A 17,611-nucleotide genomic window follows, 5' to 3' on the forward strand; every position below is an offset into this window, starting at 1 on the left:
CCGAAGCTAATAATCTGTGCCTCTACCCCTGCCAGAAAACAAACAACAAACACCACTTGCTGGCCCTGCTTCATTTGGGAGGGATTCTGAGGTCCTAGGACCTGAACCCTCATCTCTCACCTACTTTTCTGCGCAAGGCTTTCTTACCTGGCGGCCACTCCCATTTATTATGTTAACAGGACAAATGGATTTGAGGAAACATTAATATAGGCCACTGTATGCTATATGTTAACTGTTATTTATTCCTGCCTCCCAAGTCTTGAAAGCATGGTAATGCTGTCCTTATCAAGCCCCAGAACTTGAAGGCATTCCCATCAATGGATTTTTAGAAGTTTATGTGTGTTTAATTTTAAATAGAAAATATTAGTTAAACCCGTTTGTTCCAAATGGGGAGAGCTGGGCCTCAGGCCACCAAGATGCCTCCTATTACCTGGTTAAAGGACACCCCACTAACGGGGAGCTGCCCCCATGACAGTGCACTGTTCCCCCTGACTAGGTGTTTGCACTTAACAACCTTTCCTCAAGCTATCAGACACCTTAGCTTGCCTTTTTTTAAGCTGTGGTCTCCCATATTTTCTGACTTAGTTTAGCCACAGAGGCCCAACACTTCATACCTGTTTTTCTGTTAGCTATGTGTTGAGGTCATTCTGCCATGCCCTGGATACCCTCTCCTCCCAAAACCTGAAGGAAAATGCTCCAAGGGGCCTGGCCAAGGAAGAAGCTGTCAATCTGAGGAATGGCTGGTCTTGACCTTGCATTTAACATTCTTGAAGGTAGCTTCACAGGTTTCCAGTCTTCTCTGACAGTGAAAAACATCATTGGGCTCTTAGGAATCATTGAATATGTTACTTCTTTAGAACAGTGGTTCTCAATCCATGGGTCATGATCAAATCACCCTTTTATAGGGGTCAAACATCAGATATCCTGCATATCAGATATTTACATTATGAGTCATAACAGAAGCAAAATTAGAATTATGAAGTAGCAGTGAAAATAATTTTATGGTTGGGGTCACCACAACATGAGGAACTGGCTAAGCATTAGGAAGATTGAGAACCTCTGCCCTCGAGCATCTGGGCTGGGTAAGCTTATGGGCAGGAAGAGCTGCCACCCCACAGGGTACTGCTGGGTCTGCATGCACTAAGCAGTAAGGCTGGCCCTTCGGACAGCTGGCCAGTGACCCTCCAGTTCAGGAAGCCCATGGTGGCTACAGAGAATTTCCACCATTCCAAGAACTGGTTGGGTTTTTAATTCCATATCCTGCTTGCCCTGCTCTCAGCCTTTTGCAAATACATCAGTAATGCAGGTAACCTATGTAACCCAGCACTTCCTGAGAAGAGACCAGAATAATACCGAGAACACTGAAATAGGCAGGGTAATTCTTGGCATTCAAACGAACTGGGTGAGCAAATACCGTCTGTGCTGCATAAAGCAGGGCGATTTGAGTGAATTGCCCAAATGTTTTACAGGGGGCTAAAAAGCACGACTGTGAGGACATTTTCTCACACCCCACTTTACAGAGGGCATCCTCTGAAATGCTGTCTATAGGTCCTATCCTTTTATCCTTTAATAGTATGTGCATATATAGGCAGGGACTTCCTAGAAACCATACCTAACCCTCCACTACTTGACAAAGACCCAACTGAAGCTCAGTTTCCCATGATGAGACCTTTTTCGGCTCAAGTCTTTCAGGCACACATACCAGCAAACAAGATTAATGCAAGAGCCTCTTAGGAAGAATAACTTGGAAGGGCCTGACTGGTGATGCACATATCCCTCCATAGAGAAAGAGCTACAAGGAAGAGCTTGCCTGATGTCCTGGATAATGAGGAGTCCTATCAAAGATACTACACATTAAGTACAGTGCAAGGTGCATAGAGACTGCTGGTCACACTCAAAGGTGATCACTTTCCCCTCACACTGTCTAGACATTAACACAAGAGAAGACCCATGGTCGTCAAGGGCTCAGTTCTATACCAGAGAACATTATTGTAATGTGGGTATAAGAGGTCACATAGATACACTCATGTTTCTACTGGGCCCATCTCATTGGGAGACTCTTCTTAATGCTGGTGAGTTCTTATCCAGAACCACTCTATGCTTTACTGGGCATGAAAAGCCAAGTGGAAGCCTTGCCACTAGCCCAGAGTTTCATGAGCATCTTTCATAGTCAATGACTCATAGGCTTGAGACTATTTCCTAAGGACAACTTTGGGTGTTTTAGCCCGATGGGTCCTTCAATTTTTTGTCATTTCACAGAAAGTGAACATGCAGTGATATGTATATTGATGGCAAGATGGCTCAGTGGGCAAAGGCACCTGTCACTGAGCCCAATGACCTAAGTCTTATCCCCTTGACCCCTGTGCTAGAAAGAAAGAACTGATCTCTGTATGTTGTCCTTTGTGCCCCTCAATCCACAAACACACACACACACACACACACACACACACACACACACACACACACACACACAAATAAATCAAATATAAATTTTAACATATTAGAATTAATAAATATAAAGTGGAATGTATTTCCTGTTGTTGTAACTTGGGATACAACCGAAACAGTCACCTCCAGCATCCATGAAGTACAAAAGTCCTGAGAACCCTTTCTCCCCACAGGACCACAGGGACACCATTCAGGACTTGGTTTGGGTGATTAGAGGAGCACAGATATTTCAGGATGTAGGAGCTGATACAATTGCCTGACAATATAGTATCTACACCAGGGAAATGAGCAGATAATACTCTTCCCCAGAGTCATTATAGGTGTCACAGTGTGGAACTGGCTGTGACTGACCCTCCAACTTCCAGAGACTCCTCGGGACCCCAGCCTCACAGTTTCTGTTTTGCCAAACCCTGGATCCTCTGCCTTTCATGATATTCCCATGTGGACAAGGGGAGTGGGAAATTTGAATATTAGTCAAATTAATGATCTTGGGTGTGGAGTTGGAAGAGCCACCATCAAAGTAGCCTTGAACTTTGAAACTAATTGATTCCCTGAGATGTGTGGGAATGATTGTTCTAGAACCAGATGTGAGAGGCCACCACACTGTGGAGCTGCCTTGATACCCTGAGTTTGTGCTGTATGGACAATGACCTCAGTAGAGGTTTGTTTTAAAGGTGATAGAGGGAACCACAATCCCTGGCCTTGAGTTAAGGTGCCAAATCTTAAGATGGCTAAGGCACTGTGCATACTTTGGGATACTGGAGGGAAGGGCCTTTTGTGACAGGAGACCCTTTTCTCTGTCTTCTGTTTGATACTTGCAAGCTCCTAAACCCTAGCCAGTGTGACCGAGTGAATGATCAAGTATAACTAACTGCAATTGATTTGGGTATGTGTTTCATTAGGCACAGGTGGCTAGCAGCCACTATACTCAACAGAGAATCCTCAGGGTTTCCAGGGCCATGTTGAGTAGCACCCTCTGTGCTCAACATATGGGGATGCATTCATTACACTGGACTCAGGCATGGGGCCAAGTGTTCCTCAGACCCTCTTCCTCCTATCCAAAACCATTCAGCGTAAGATCAACACAAAGACACTGGCAGACATTACCCAGTCCAGAATCTGTCACTGGGATGAATACCGATGGGTTACAGAGCAGTGCCACCCTTTCCAAGTCACTAGAGCCAGAAGTCCCATCCAGACATACCTTACTGGCTTGAACCCACTTGGCTAGGCACAGAGAGCCTCTGGAAAGCTAGAAGATCTGCTGAGCAAAGCCCCATGCTTATTCTAATAGCACAACCAAATGCCTAGCTATATGCATGGTTTTCCCTTCCTTGGGTGCTCATGGATGTTTCTGCTTGAGTGTGACTCCCAGTGGGTACACACCTTAGCATTATTGTATACATCTGGTTTCATACCACTTGATGAGGTTTGTTTTCTACCTGGTGTTGGTGACATCCTTTTATGTTGCTGTTTGGCTCCAGCTATATCAAAGTCCAGGATTGGTTTCTGTTTGACCCTCTCATTTTTGTAACCTGCTAATACCTGTGTCCATCTTTCCCAGTGTGTGACTTTTCGATGTGTATGGATTCAAAAACAAATGAATGAAATGAATGAAAATGGAGATGGCATCTCAGCATTGAATAAGCTTCCTGCTTGACTACTAACATCCCAGTAGCTTCATAGCTACTGGAATCTTAACTGTTGGTCAGAGGTGGGTTTGGTACTAAGAATTAGTTCCTCTTGTGGACAGGCCATTTACTCCAAGTTGGAATGGCCAAAGTCACAGGCAGGACAAGCACCAAATACCTTGCCTTTGAAACCAGTACATTGGCTTCACTTCCTGTCCTGGAAGGCAGAGGCTGTTTCTTCTCCACTGCTTACAATAAGCAGACTCTGACTAATTCAGCCACAGAAATCCTCCACCCTTTGAGTCTGTGTGTTCTGCTGCAGTGATAATGTATTACCTGGCTTCCCTTCATCACGCTGCTGCCAGCTCACTTCAGCCACAGAGTAAAGGGCACCAGTCACATGGACAAGAGAGCACAGCCTCACATCCAACCTCCAGAGCCCTATGGTGGAGTGAATGAGGCAGTTCCAAAGGGTAGAAAAGAAAAGGCTTGATAGGTCAGATTCAGGATGGTAAGCCATGGGCACTGTTGAAAATGCAGAGAACCAGCCTTGGCAGCCTTGATCACAGTGAGGGCTGAGGGAGATGTGTTTCCTAGCTTGGATGAGCAAAGCTGGTCAAGTCCAACAAGCCCTTGTTGATGCTGGACTGTATTGTAGTCCGAATGTACAGCAAAGACAACTCATGGGTGCCGGTGTATTCTAATCACCTACAAATAGGGCATGCCTAAAGAGGGGCTCGCCTCTGTGTGCTCCAGGAAAAGAGTGGAAACCAAAAACTATTAAACAAAATCCTATATGGTCTAGAATGCTGATCCCAGTGAAATCAGTTATCATTCATTAGCATTTACTTTTCCTACTGCCATATGATCTGTCCCCCCTCTCCCTTCTATAATGGGATTCTTAAGAATCAAGTGGCCTCTTAGATATTTTTAACTGGTTTGTGTATTACAATTCATGCAGATCAGAAACATTAATCTGAATATATCACAAGGAAGACCCATCAACTCTGAATATACAGGTAGAGCTTGAAACCAAGTCCAGATGGGTAAAACTAACCAACAAATGAATGTGAGAGATGAGTGTGCCAGGAAGCCTGGCCTTCAATACACCCATGACCCTTGCAACTCACTGGTTCTTCAGACTGCAGCCCTGACACCGAAACATTGGCATTAGACTCCTTAGGGTTGGGACTTTGGGGCTGTTGATGGGCCTGCAAGTGGTAAGCCTGCAGGAAATAAAGACACAGTCAACATACATACCCTTCCCGGTGGGCCTCTCCTTTCTCCAGCTCCTGGATGACTCCCAGCAGCACTTTGATGGTCTCCTGGCTTGAGCTGATTAAGTTCTCCATCACCTGCAGCTGGGCCTTGAGGTCTACCACTTCTGTGTGAGGCACAATTTGTTGGCGTTCTTCATCCCCCTCCCCAGCTGTGGGGCTAGGCTGGTTCTGCAGGGGCTGTTCGCTACATTCTGGGGACAGGCATTGCACTGGGGGTGAGCAGGCCAGAGCAGAGCCCGTGGATGCCTGTAGCCCATTGAGGTGGGCAGCCCTCCTCTGCTCCTCATCTGCAGGGCAGAGAGACCACTGGCTGGCAGCAGCAGAGTTTGACAAGCCAGGCTCAGGGGCCCTGGCACTGGTGGCAGGAGGGTACACAGTGGCAACCTCTGTTTTAAACACCCTTCCATGGGCAAGGGGAGTGGGCTCCTCTGAGTCCAGCCTGCTCCTGTCTGTCTTAGCTCTCCCCTGCAGCTGGTGGGTGGGCTCCTCAGAGGGAGGCCGAGAGTTCTGCAATAGAGCCTCAGGGTAGCCAAGCATTTCTGGAGTCTTGCAGAGCTCTGCACAGTTGACCCCAGAAGGCTGGTCCAGTGCATTCACGTGCTCGTTGGAATGGAAAACCAGTGCTGTGGTCTTGTGAATCCTTCCTGCACTGCAAGGCCGGGAGTCCTCCATGGGTCCTGCCTCACTCTTCTCTTTTGAATCTGCTAGAATCCCATTGTTCTGGCTTTTGAAGGCATCTGCAGTCGGCAGGCCTTTGAGACTGCCTTTCTTGCGGTCCATTGGGAATGTCTGGTAACACTTGCGAAGGTCTGGTGAGGTCTGCACACCAGTGCTCTTGGTGACATTGGGAATGGATCGTCGCGCAGGCACTGTCATATACTTACGGTATGCCGCCCTACAGGACACCGCCTTGGCTTCTCGCTTCTCCCCCAGAGGTCCTGAAGACAGCTGTGTGTCCCTCTGCTCATTCTGGGCCTCACAGATATCCTTGAAGCGCACCTGCAGGGCTTTGTTCCTCTTTTTGATCTGCCGGTTGGGGTCCAGGGCGTATCTCATCTCCAGGGCCAGGCAGGCGGCTGGCTCCACTTCCCGCTCCGGTGTCGTGAGTATGCATCTGCCGGAGTCCTTGCTGACCATGGTGCCTGCATATAGATACAGCAACAGAAGCATCAGTGGGTCAGAAGCACACATGCAAGCGCAGCTGAATGGACTTCCAGCCAAATTACAGCTGCCGGCTTCCTAATTATTTTTAAACAGGTGAGGTTGGCCTTTATGTTAAGGAAAATCAGACAGGCGGGGAGTTGCTGGCAGGCACAGCATGAAATGCTTCTTGATATTAAAGCCTGCTTACTTTTCCATGTGGGATACACTCGTTTTTTTTCATTTGATAGTAATGCTTGTTTCCCCATTAGACAAACCTGTTTTACTATATTCATCAAGCAGCCCCAATGACGCTGCCTTGTCAGCTTTGCAAATTATCTTTTCACATGTGTGTCTCCACTCCGTAGGCAGATGGTTTACCAAATGCAACTTGTTTAGTTTAGGGTTTTTACATTTTTTTTTCTTTTGCTGATGACGTGATTGATCTATTATTGGAATCTAGCAGTATAAAGACTTACTAGGTCCTGAGCAGATAGACACATGTCGAGGTGGGCTTACAGACAGGAACCAGGATCCCTAAACACAGACTTTGTGGGGAGCCAGCCTTTCTCCTTCACAGGGCTATCTCCTGGGATTAGTCATGTTGGGGAGCATAACTTCTAGAAACATCAGTCATGAACACAACATGGGTTTCCCTGAGTCTACAGAAACAGCAATACCATCTTTTTTTGTTGTTGTTGTTGTTTGGGTTTTTTTGTTTTTTGTTTTTTTTTTTTTTTCCTGTGATTCCACGGAGAATGGTATTTGGAAATTACTTTAAAAAATAAATTATTCATTCTAGAATCAAATTTTGTGTTTTGATCACAACCCCTGGGAAAAAAATGATAACAATGGTAGTTGTTCTAGCATTTAAATGCTGAAAGAAAATAAAATCAGGAGCCTTTTTGTTAATCATGCAGATTCATCTCGGGCTGAGCTATTAAATGCAGCTAAAGAGTTGCAGGTGGCCAATGATTCTCTGGGGAACTCCAGGAGGGTAAGTGCCTTCCCTTTATTAGATAAGCAGATTCGCAGCTGCTTATTGCACGCCAAAGAACTTTCTTGGGGCCTGCACTTGAAGCAAGATACAGAGAAGTTTGGCCTGGGGGTGCAAATTTCTATTCCCAGCTACTTGGGAAGCTGAGGCAGGAAGATCACAAGTGAAGGCTGGCTTGGGCTGCAGAATGAGCTCAAGGCCAGGCAGGACAGACTAATGAGCCCTGTCTCAAAAAGTAGGTCTGAGATAAAGCATTTTTCTCTATATGTATGAGGACCTGGGTTCAATTGTGGGTTTAGCAAAAGGAAAACAAGCAGAAGATAAAAGTGTGCTGTTTGTGAACTAACTTTCTCCTGACATTTGAGAGTAAAGTGGTCGATTGGTTGTATGAGGGTATATAGGAGGCTCTGGCCAGTGTTCAGGGATGCAAAATCACAGGGATGCATCAAGGTCAGTAAAAGCTACATATTACCCAGCCCAGTGTCAACAGAACTCAAGGTCTGTCCTGAGGCAGAGGATTTGCAGGAGTGATGGTGACAGTGGTGCCATTTTAGGTAAGAGTCTAGCCCTGGGACCTGGAGGAGACATTCTTGGGCAACTCCATGACAATGGAGAATTAGAGAGTGGCTACTACTTATGGGGTCAGGGAATGGGTGGCAAGTCTTTATTTTCCTTGCAATTGATATCAAAATTCCTATATCACAGAGGTATGGTATGCTACTTGTTCAACCTCTCACAGCAGGTAAAAGCACAGGTAGGCCATGTCCCACCAAACCCTGAGCTCACGATGTTTCTAACAGACCCAGATGTCCAGTATACAGGTCCAATGCCTGCTCTGTCCTGAATCCTTAGTTAGCACTGTATGCCAGTAGGTATAGTGGTTTGCTGAAGGAGAGAAAGAGCAACTCCAAGCCCTTGGCTTAAGGGTATCACATTACCTCTCTGCAGTGGGTTATTCTGTTGCTACACTGGCCTTTGCTACCTTACAAGCCCCCATAGGTATTCATAGCATGAAAGAATCTGAGGCAAATACAATTCCCAATTCTTCCTAATAACGCTGAACACTAATAGGTTTGGGTGTACCCGAAAACATTCTCTGCAGTCTTTGGTTCAATTTAGACCAGGGTTACTCGGCTGCTGCTACACAGGTAGGTAAGGCAGGTGACCCGCTGATGCTGGACGGGCTCTGTGCAGTGCAGACTGCTCAGCAGCTGCAGTTAGCAGCAGCACTGGCTTTTCCCAAACAGAGAAAGGAAGTATGCCTTCCTTCCAGTGTGACAACCAGCAATGTCACCAAGTGAGCACCACCACCATGGCAGCCCTGCATTGGCCTTTCCAACCATAAGTACCCAAAGCTTCTATTATCCCAGAGTTATATCCTCAGAATCAAGGCTTTCAAGTAGTTGCTTGGGATATCTGCAGATGTCTGTAATCTGAAATGTAACCTCCAGGACAGTTTTAGAGAGGAGGGAAGAGGAAGAGAATGGACCCGAGATGTAATACATTAATATAAAGGCTCATACAGAGTGGAGGAGGGGATTGTGCCTAGGGTTGGGTGGGACAGTGCAAGGCTGCCAGCATAGATAATAGCTATCTTTCAGGGACATTTATACCAACAAGTAAAAGACATATACTCAGAAGTTGGTGTGGGGGAAGAGCATTGGAAACTAGGGACATTATAAGAAAATTAAATCCTAACCTCCATTCCTATCTGTGACTGTTCTTTGGTTCCCTTGCCATCTAGGTGTGTCAGAATGTATTGTGCCATCATTCTGAAGGAGACCTTCATACTAGGGGAAATTTGAAAGAGAGAGCATTTTTACAAAAAGCAATTTACCAGTAATTTTTCAGCCTTTTCCCTGCCACTCCTGAAAAATGTGTGTCTGAGTAAGTTTGTCCTGCCTCACTATTCATCATCAGGATTTGCCAGGAACTGCACTGAAATAATTTCTTACATCACTCCGCTGGTTTGCTGAGTGTTAGACCAGACCATCAAACTCATAAAACAAATCAAAGGAATTAATTGCTGGTGGTGAGAGCAAAATAGTAAAAAAACAACTCTCAGCTCTTCAGGCTTTACACAGTTGCTAAGTACGTAAAACACCATTCCCTTATTAGTGAAAATGAAGATTAAATAATAAGTAAGTTCTTTTGCTTTGGGAGCCTGTACAGAGGGTTGACCCTAGGGCCTTGTGCCTGCTGGATGGATTTGAAGATGGATTTTTATTGTCTTTTTATGACTTGTATGTGTATGATTAAATGCTCTAGAAGGCGAGAGGCATTAGAAGCCCTTGGAGCAGGTATTATGGGAACTGAGCTTGGATCCTCTGCAAAAGCAGTATGTGTTGGGCCTTCTCTCTAGACTCTATGCATGCACTCCTGTGTGCTACCAAATGTCAGCCTTTGCCTGTACATTGCACTCTCATCTTATTTGATGCTCAGGACCCTCTTGTCTTCTGAGGAGACTCCATTGTTATCCTCATACTATACGTTGTGACTCTGAAGGGCTCAGCTGGTGACCTGCACCATAAGTCCCTTTGAATAACATTCACTGAAGAACTACCCTAAGCAGAGAAATCTGTCACTTGGCATGACCCATGGTCAACTTCAAAAAGCATCAGTTAAGCCAGGCATTCTGGCATGCACTTGCAATTCAAATACATAGGAACCAGGGACAGGAGGATCATTGCAAGTTTGAGACTAGCTTGGTCTACACAACAGGTTCTGGGTTTGCCAGTGATACTTAGTAAGGTCCTTTCTTTAATAATAACAATAAATAATAATAATAATAATAATGCATCAGATATCTGAAAAGAATATGAGTCAATCTCCTGGCCTTCTTACATCATGTATCAGGTGTGGCTTATGGGAGACCTCCAGTGGTCCTGGAACATTTCTGACATTGATGCACAAACTAAGAGTTGCCTTGAAGTTTCAGGTGACTGTGAGACTTGGATGGCATTTATAACATGCCTTCCTTGGGTAGGTAACCCCATAGAGCTGGAAGTGCTGGTCCTTTGGGCAACTCTCTTATCTGCAGAGTAGCTAGAGTTCATAACCTGCATTAGACTTCATGGGGATATGCTTTGGAAAGTGGCAAGTCATGGTTGGGCCTGTCTGGCACAGGGAGAGCTAGATGCTGTTGAGCTGTGTAGAATATAAATGTCTTAATTACTCTCAAATTAAATTTCATAATCAAATGTGAGCTGTAAATATATAAACCCTGTAGTTTTAGATTAGCGATGCCGTGTCATCTCTGTGCTGTTTTAAATTAATAACATAGATAAAAACACATTCGGTTCAACTTGAAAGTGTGAGAAATGCTAACAGCTTAACAATAGGTAAACAGCCAAGTGAATGATGGTGTACACTCACTGCGATCATTAAAATAACAGTTATAAAGAAGGTTTGGTATCTCCACAAAACATGAGCTAATGTTAAGTGAAAGAAAACGGCCTACCAAGTTTAGCTGGGGAAAACAATAAACTACAGTGAGTGCTGTTATATTAAAACATTGCCTTTAGGGAGAGTGTCTTATCCATGTTTTTTGACACAAAGTTGTTTCCTTACTTTTGCAGTTAAAACTCAGAGCAAAGGCATCCCTTCTGCAAACCTTTTTAATTCTGCAAACCCAGCCCTGTGTCAGGTGAGACAGGCAGATCTGGGTCTTGCTGGCCTCTCAAAGTCCCAGAAAGGATCAAGTTGGTGTGCCAGCAGTCCTCAAAGTCCTTCCTTTGATCCTGTTGAGAAAGTGCTGAATCTTAAAGTTATGATAGTGTGTGTCCTTGCTTGTTATGTCTAGGTGTATAGCTACCATATAAGTATTTGTGTGTATAGACATACTCACATGGGTTGGGAGAGTTAACAGGCCATGCCAGTATTCCAGAGAACTTAATATGAAGAAGAAATTTGCCACTGGTTTTAATTTGTTATGAAATTGATTTGCCTTGTGCTCTGTGATTAGCATCTCCGAAAGTCTGAAGTTCCATCATATGCCATTGTTAAATGTCACATACTTCCAAGGATTCCTATGTGTCCCTGTAATATTGTAGTTGGTCCTTGACTGGCCCTCTGACAGGTGAAACTGTAAAGAAATTACCTGCCTTGGGGTGTTCTATCACTGTAGATAGCCCAAGAGCCAGCAAGCCATCCTATGCATGTGGAGAGGGGCTGCATGAAATTGCTAGCTTCCCAATGGCTCTCCCACAGTCAAGGCACCTTGGAGCCAGAGATGCTGGCTGCAGTTCAGCATTAATTGGGTCAACATTTTATTCCATATGCTGAGGGAATGTCTGTGCATTAGGCTCCTCAGAGTGGGTAAAGGGGCAAGTGGATAAGCTGTTCTTTACCATGGAGCTTCCCAGTGGGGAAGGGAGGGTAGGTGCTTCCCGCTCAGGGATGCCTGAGTGCAGGGAAAGCTCTGATGTGCGAATCCTGGTTTACAGTGCTGAAGCCCTCTTGCCTTGAGGCAGAGATAGCTGCATAGATGCTGGACTGGGTCTATTCTCTACAGTCTAGGTTAATTTAACACATGGAGATGCCCTTTTCACAGACATCCACTCCCTCTTCAGAGGCCACAGATCTGACTCAAGAGGGATGGACAGTAAGTGAGGGAACTGGTCCAAGGACAGCAACCTGGCTTGTGGTAGGAAATCTGGAAAGACACAGTCTGCTTGTGGTCTGCTCTGTTTCTCCCTTTCTTTCATCTTTCTACCTTTCCTCACTCCCTAGGCTGGCCTTGAACTTGCTATATGTATTCCAGGATGACTTTGATTCACCTCCTTTTATGCTGGGATTATAGGTATATGCCATTATGGATCATTTACTTGGTGCTGGGAATTGAATCCAGTGTGTCAGGCATACAACAAACCATCTACCAACTGAACTATATCTTCTCCTCTTATTGAATAGAATATCAAAGGGTAACCTGGACCATTATGAATTGATGGCTCTCTAGTCTGAAACTGGCAATAGGGATACTTTTCTAGGTGAAATGTAGGCTTTGAGGCAGGAGAAACCCTTTTTTGAACTGGGGCTCTTGTTTGCTCTTATCTGTGTCATTAGTACACATATCTCACCAAGACAGAGTCTTGGAAAAGTCACCCCAACCCTAAAAATCACTGCTGTTGTGGGTGCACACTGTCCCACTCACAGTGAACAGGCAGAAAGGCTTGAGTTGTGTGCCTCATCCAGGTGTGGACACTTTGGGTTTGGTATGGAGGTTTCAGAACAGTGGTTCTCAATCTGTGAGTTGTGACCCCTTTGGGACTAGAGCAACCCTTTCACAAGGGTCACCCTAGACCATGAGAAAGCACAGATATTTACATTATGATTCATAACAGTAGAAAAATTACTCTTATGAAGTAGCAACAAAAATAACTGAATGTGTGGGGAGTCACCACAACATGAAGAACTGTATTACAGGGTCACAGCATTATATTAAGGTTGAGAGCCAGAACATTAGAAAAACTAGAAAATGGCCCTCTTCAAGGAAATAGGCTTTCCTCTTCAATAACGTTCCATTAAAGACAGTAACCTTCACTTACCCACTATCCAAATGGAATATAAGCTGGAAGAAAGGAATTAGCAGAATTTTATGATGTTTGTGAAAAATAGGCTGGGAACCCTGCCTCCTCTAAATGGAATATCACGTCCATCAAAAAACCACAGCTTCCCCCCACCACCACCTCATTTGCAATAGCTGCCTTGTCAATCAGTAGTGGAAAAGATATAGGTAGACCAGGTTCCAACTCTGCAACCCCAGGTTTAGCCAGCTTTGAAAAAGGAATCCATCTTCCTGTCCTTACCTGTCCCCCATGGTCATGCCAGACCGCAGAAGCAAAATGTTGGGCACTGATTCTGAATGTGCCTCGTGGGTACACTTCACTATTAGAGGTCCTAGGTAATGAAGAGCTCATCAGATAGCCAGATGGAACTCAGCAGAGGTTGGAGCTTGTAAGAGTTGGTGCAATGCTAAAGATGTGGTCTCCTTTTCTTAGGTCTCTTTGGATTCTTATTCCCAACGAATTAGAATTAGGTGCATGTGTACTAGCCTGGACTTGGAGAGTCCTTTGTCTTAATTATACTAAATCCAAATTTTTTGAAGGGTGTGTGTGTGTGTGTGTGTGTGTGTGTGTCTGTCTGTCTGTCTGTCTGTCTGTCTGTCTGTCTGTCTGTCTGCCTGCCTGCCTGCCTGCCTGCCTGCCTGCCTGCCTGCCTGCCTGTCTAGGTTTGGGTGTACCTGTGGGCCTGTGTGGAGGCCAAAGGTTGTTGTTCGGATTTTTTCTTTAAGTTTCTCTTCTATCTCTCTTTTTCCCAGACAGGGTCTCTCGCTGAGCCTGGACTGGCAGGCCAGCAAGACCCAGATCTGCGTGTGTCACCTGACACAGGGCTGGATTTACAGACATGCACTCCTACATCTGACATCTTAAAATACAAACAAAGCCAAAAACATGAGTGGCGGGGATCAAAACCCAGATCCTCTGTGCTCATGCTGCAAACACTTTACCCACCGAACCATCTTCCCAGCACACACACTTTAACTCATGGTTTATCAGAACCTCAAACTGGAACACTGATTTTTTTCCTTCCTTTCCCCCAAAGTGCCTTACATGAGCAGAACCTTTCCTGTTCTGATTCACTTTCATCTCAGGACAGCATGCTGGGACATCCAGAGCAGGATGTCGGTGTAGAAGTAACCACCATGTACAAAAGAAGTCATTTAGAATTGAAGATACAATCTGTCTTTCTGGCGAGGCTGTGCAGGTCTCCATCTCTAGCCTCAAAAGGATGCCCACCCCTGTATTCTCTCTCCTTGGTTTGGCTAGGATGTTGAATAGGTCTGGGCTCACATCAGAGGCAGCTAAGCCAAGAAGAAAGAGCCATGAGTGCTTCTTATAATCGGCTTCTATTTATAAGCTGATTGCTGAATGTAGAGAAAAAGTCCTGCCCCAGGAATGCATGTGGACGGTTCTCTGACTGTCCCGGGCTATAGTGTCTGTGACCTGGCCAGCCCTCATACTTTTCCTTGACCAAGGTCTAATGTGAAAAGATATCCTGCTTTGCATTCTGAAGGCCTTCTGACTCGTGGGCTACAAAGTTAGAGGGTGATTTACTTTGGAGTAACTCAGTCTAAATCAGGGTGCCACCTTCTTCCTTCCACTGAATCTGATGGCTGGTAAGGGTGACCTCAGAAATTGCTCACTGCCCTGAAGATTGTTTTGTTAGTTTAAACAAGACTTAAGGGCTGGTTAGATGGCTGAGTTGGTAAAGTGCTTTCAAGGGCCTGAGTTTGAGCCGTACAACAAATGTAAAAAGTCAGGAGTGGTGTGTGGGTTCCCTGGGAACTGTGGACAAGTAGATTACTGGAACTGCCCCTCCTAAAAGATAAGAGACCATATCTCAAAAAACAAAGTGGATGGCTCCTGAGGGTGACCTTTTGACTTGACATACACTATTACACATTTGTATGATTGTCTACTTGTGTGTATAACTGATCCCAGAAACACACATGTGTGAAGACTTTAGTTAGGGGGAGTATGCATAGTTAATTGCTTGGGATATGGAAACAAAAGAGTTAGATACTCTGATCAGAATGTCTGATGGTTATTTATTGCAGGTCTGCAAAGGGCAAAGTTTCAGTGTTAAGAAAATAAGCGCACGGGCGTTGGTGGTGCACACCTTTAGTCCCAGCACTTGGAGGCAGAGGCAGGTGGATCTCTGTGAGTTTGAGGCCAGCCTAGTCTACAGAGCTAGTTCCAGGACCGGCTCCAAAGCAATACAGAGAAACTCAAAACAAACAAACAAAAAACAAGAAAGTAAGTATAAGCCAGGCATGGTGGCACATGCTGTTAATCCTAGCACTAGGAAGTCAGAGGCAGGCAGATCTCTTGAGTTTGAGGTTATCCTGGTCTAAAGAGAAAATTCCAAAACAGCCTGGGTTACACAGAGAAACCTTATTTTGAAAATAAATAAATAAATAAATAAATAAATAAAAGAGAAAGCGAAAGAAAATAATCTGTCATGTATAGTAGTGAGGTAGAGAAAGAATTAAAAATTTTCCTGCATATGGTACACTTTTTAGACTAGGCCACCTCAATAGTTGTCATTATTGTTTCATTAAAGATAAATCCCATCTGGCATGATTCCTGGTATTATTTTCCCTTCTTTTCTATACAGGTCAGTTGATTATTTTCTTTCTTGACTGGCAGCAACGATTAACTGTCTTCTTTGTTCATATCAAAAATTTAGCTGCTGCTTTAAAAATTGGGAATACAAGCTTCCCTCACATGCTCTGTCTTGCACTCTGGAGGTATGTCTCTGTGGCATGGGGCTGGCTCTGTGTTGATTCTTGAGAAGTGGATAATGTGGTCCATCTTCAACCTAGAAACACAGCTGCCATGCTTACCTCCAGTGAACTTGCATAAAAGTCTTGGGACCTGGCTTGCACTCACCCCCTGCTTGGATTGCTGTAGCAACTTGGAGCAACCCATGCTGCTGACAGTTTGATCTCATCTCCAGTTCAATCCTGCATATCCCCAAAGCACCTGCCACTAATTTGTATGTACGTTTCTTTGCTGCTATTTCTCTATTGACTTCCCTTCCATAACATTCCCTTCCTCTTCTTAGTCTTTGTACTTCACCTGAAATCTGCCTTCCATTCTTACTCCTCATCCCTGTCTGTGGAGGTTCTAGGTCAATGTGTGTCTCCTCTCAGCAGAGCCCAGTTGAGTAGAAACTCTTGTTTTCTTTAAAGCCTTTTCTACTCTTTCCTACCCTTTTCGAGGCTCTTATTTCTCATCACCCTCAAGAATGGCCAACACTCAAGTTCTACTATCCCCACACCATGTCAGTCCTACTGTGCTCCATTCCTTCCCTTGGCTCCCTTTCCAGGGTTGGGCCTCATTCTCCATTCATGGCTCATTGCTTTTAGATGGCATAAACTTTGTCTTGCTCTTTTGGGCTGTTCCAAGCATCTGTATGTCCAGGGTAAGCAGGCACCTGCTGGGTGCTGGGCACATGTGAAAAATGAGCCATCATCCTCTGCAATGTGTCATCCAGCAGGAGAGACATGCTAAATGGACCCTTCCTGGAAGTACTAGGGACAAGTTGCTGAGAGTGATCTTAGGAATGTGGGCAACTGCACTTGAAAGCTCCCAGGATGCAGCCAAGTGTGCTTTCTCCTAAATATGTATCTGGACAAGCCCTACTAAGCAGCTTCCCTGTCCTGTGCCCAGCCATCCTTCACTACATGGAGACTGATTTGAGAATATAAATATACAACATCCTTGGAGCAAATGCTGTTCCCATGATCTGGTCAGGGAGCCTTTGAATGAGTATGCAGTATTTAGTGAATTCTAAGGATTCTGTCTACAGTCCCTGGAGATCTTGCCTGTGTAATAAACCCTGGGTAGGAATAAGAGAAAGGACAAGTTTTCATTAAGTTTGAAGAAACCACTACCTGGAGTTATGCAACATTTTTCCCCTGCTGATGCAAGAGAGAGATGGCATGCATACTCATAAGAATAAGGAGATGGTCTACGAATGGGGCAAGTTTGACATTTAATTGTGAAGCATAGCAGGGACTTGATGACATATTCCTTGCAGCCATTTTGACTTGTTAACAGTAGATTTGTTCTGATGACTTCCAACTGTCTTCTTAGGAATATCATGTAGTAGTTGCCAAATAAATTAAGAATTTAATTTACATATTTTATTGGCTTCGAGTCATATACAAATTTCAGAACATAACATCTTTCATAATCACAGCCTCCTAACCAGCTATAGAGGAGGCATCCTTGACCTTTGAGTGGCAAACAACACTGTAAGGTCTAAAGCACAACAGTCGACCTTAGTACCCCAGAGGGGAATCACATTCATTTTCCAGACCCTGAATGTGACCTGTGGATATAAAATTTTACACACTAAGCACCATCAATTCCTAAGAATATAATTCCTTTCTACCATTATCTACTAAGATGAATGTGTGGATAGCAAGACAGAGAAACCATATAGAATGGCAAAGAGCAGGGAGTGGAAAGACACTGGTGGACAGAGACGGGCACATCCTGACAGAAGAAGGGGCACTCAGTAGTGATGGGGCAATTGAACTATGG

At 44.7% G+C, this 17,611-nt stretch overlaps 2 protein-coding genes across 4 annotated transcripts in view; one reads left to right on the forward strand and one right to left on the reverse strand.

The window, feature by feature from the left end:
- The window catches only part of Dock1 (dedicator of cytokinesis 1), a 484,316-nt gene that overhangs the window by 241,509 nt on the left and 225,196 nt on the right, over positions 1–17,611 (forward strand). The window lies entirely within an intron of this gene.
- The window catches only part of Insyn2a (inhibitory synaptic factor 2A), a 53,805-nt gene that overhangs the window by 28,278 nt on the left and 7,916 nt on the right, over positions 1–17,611 (reverse strand). For both annotated transcript variants that reach the window (XM_051193219.1, XM_051193218.1), the window contains exon 2: positions 5,340–6,501. In XM_051193219.1, coding sequence (XP_051049176.1) covers positions 5,340–6,496 — 1,157 coding nt within the window. In that variant the 5' untranslated portion in view covers positions 6,497–6,501. The remainder of the gene's footprint in view (positions 1–5,339; positions 6,502–17,611) is intronic.

This window comes from Phodopus roborovskii, unplaced genomic scaffold (genome assembly GCF_943737965.1).
Source record: "Phodopus roborovskii unplaced genomic scaffold, PHOROB, whole genome shotgun sequence".
Taxonomy (NCBI): domain Eukaryota; kingdom Metazoa; phylum Chordata; class Mammalia; order Rodentia; family Cricetidae; genus Phodopus; species Phodopus roborovskii.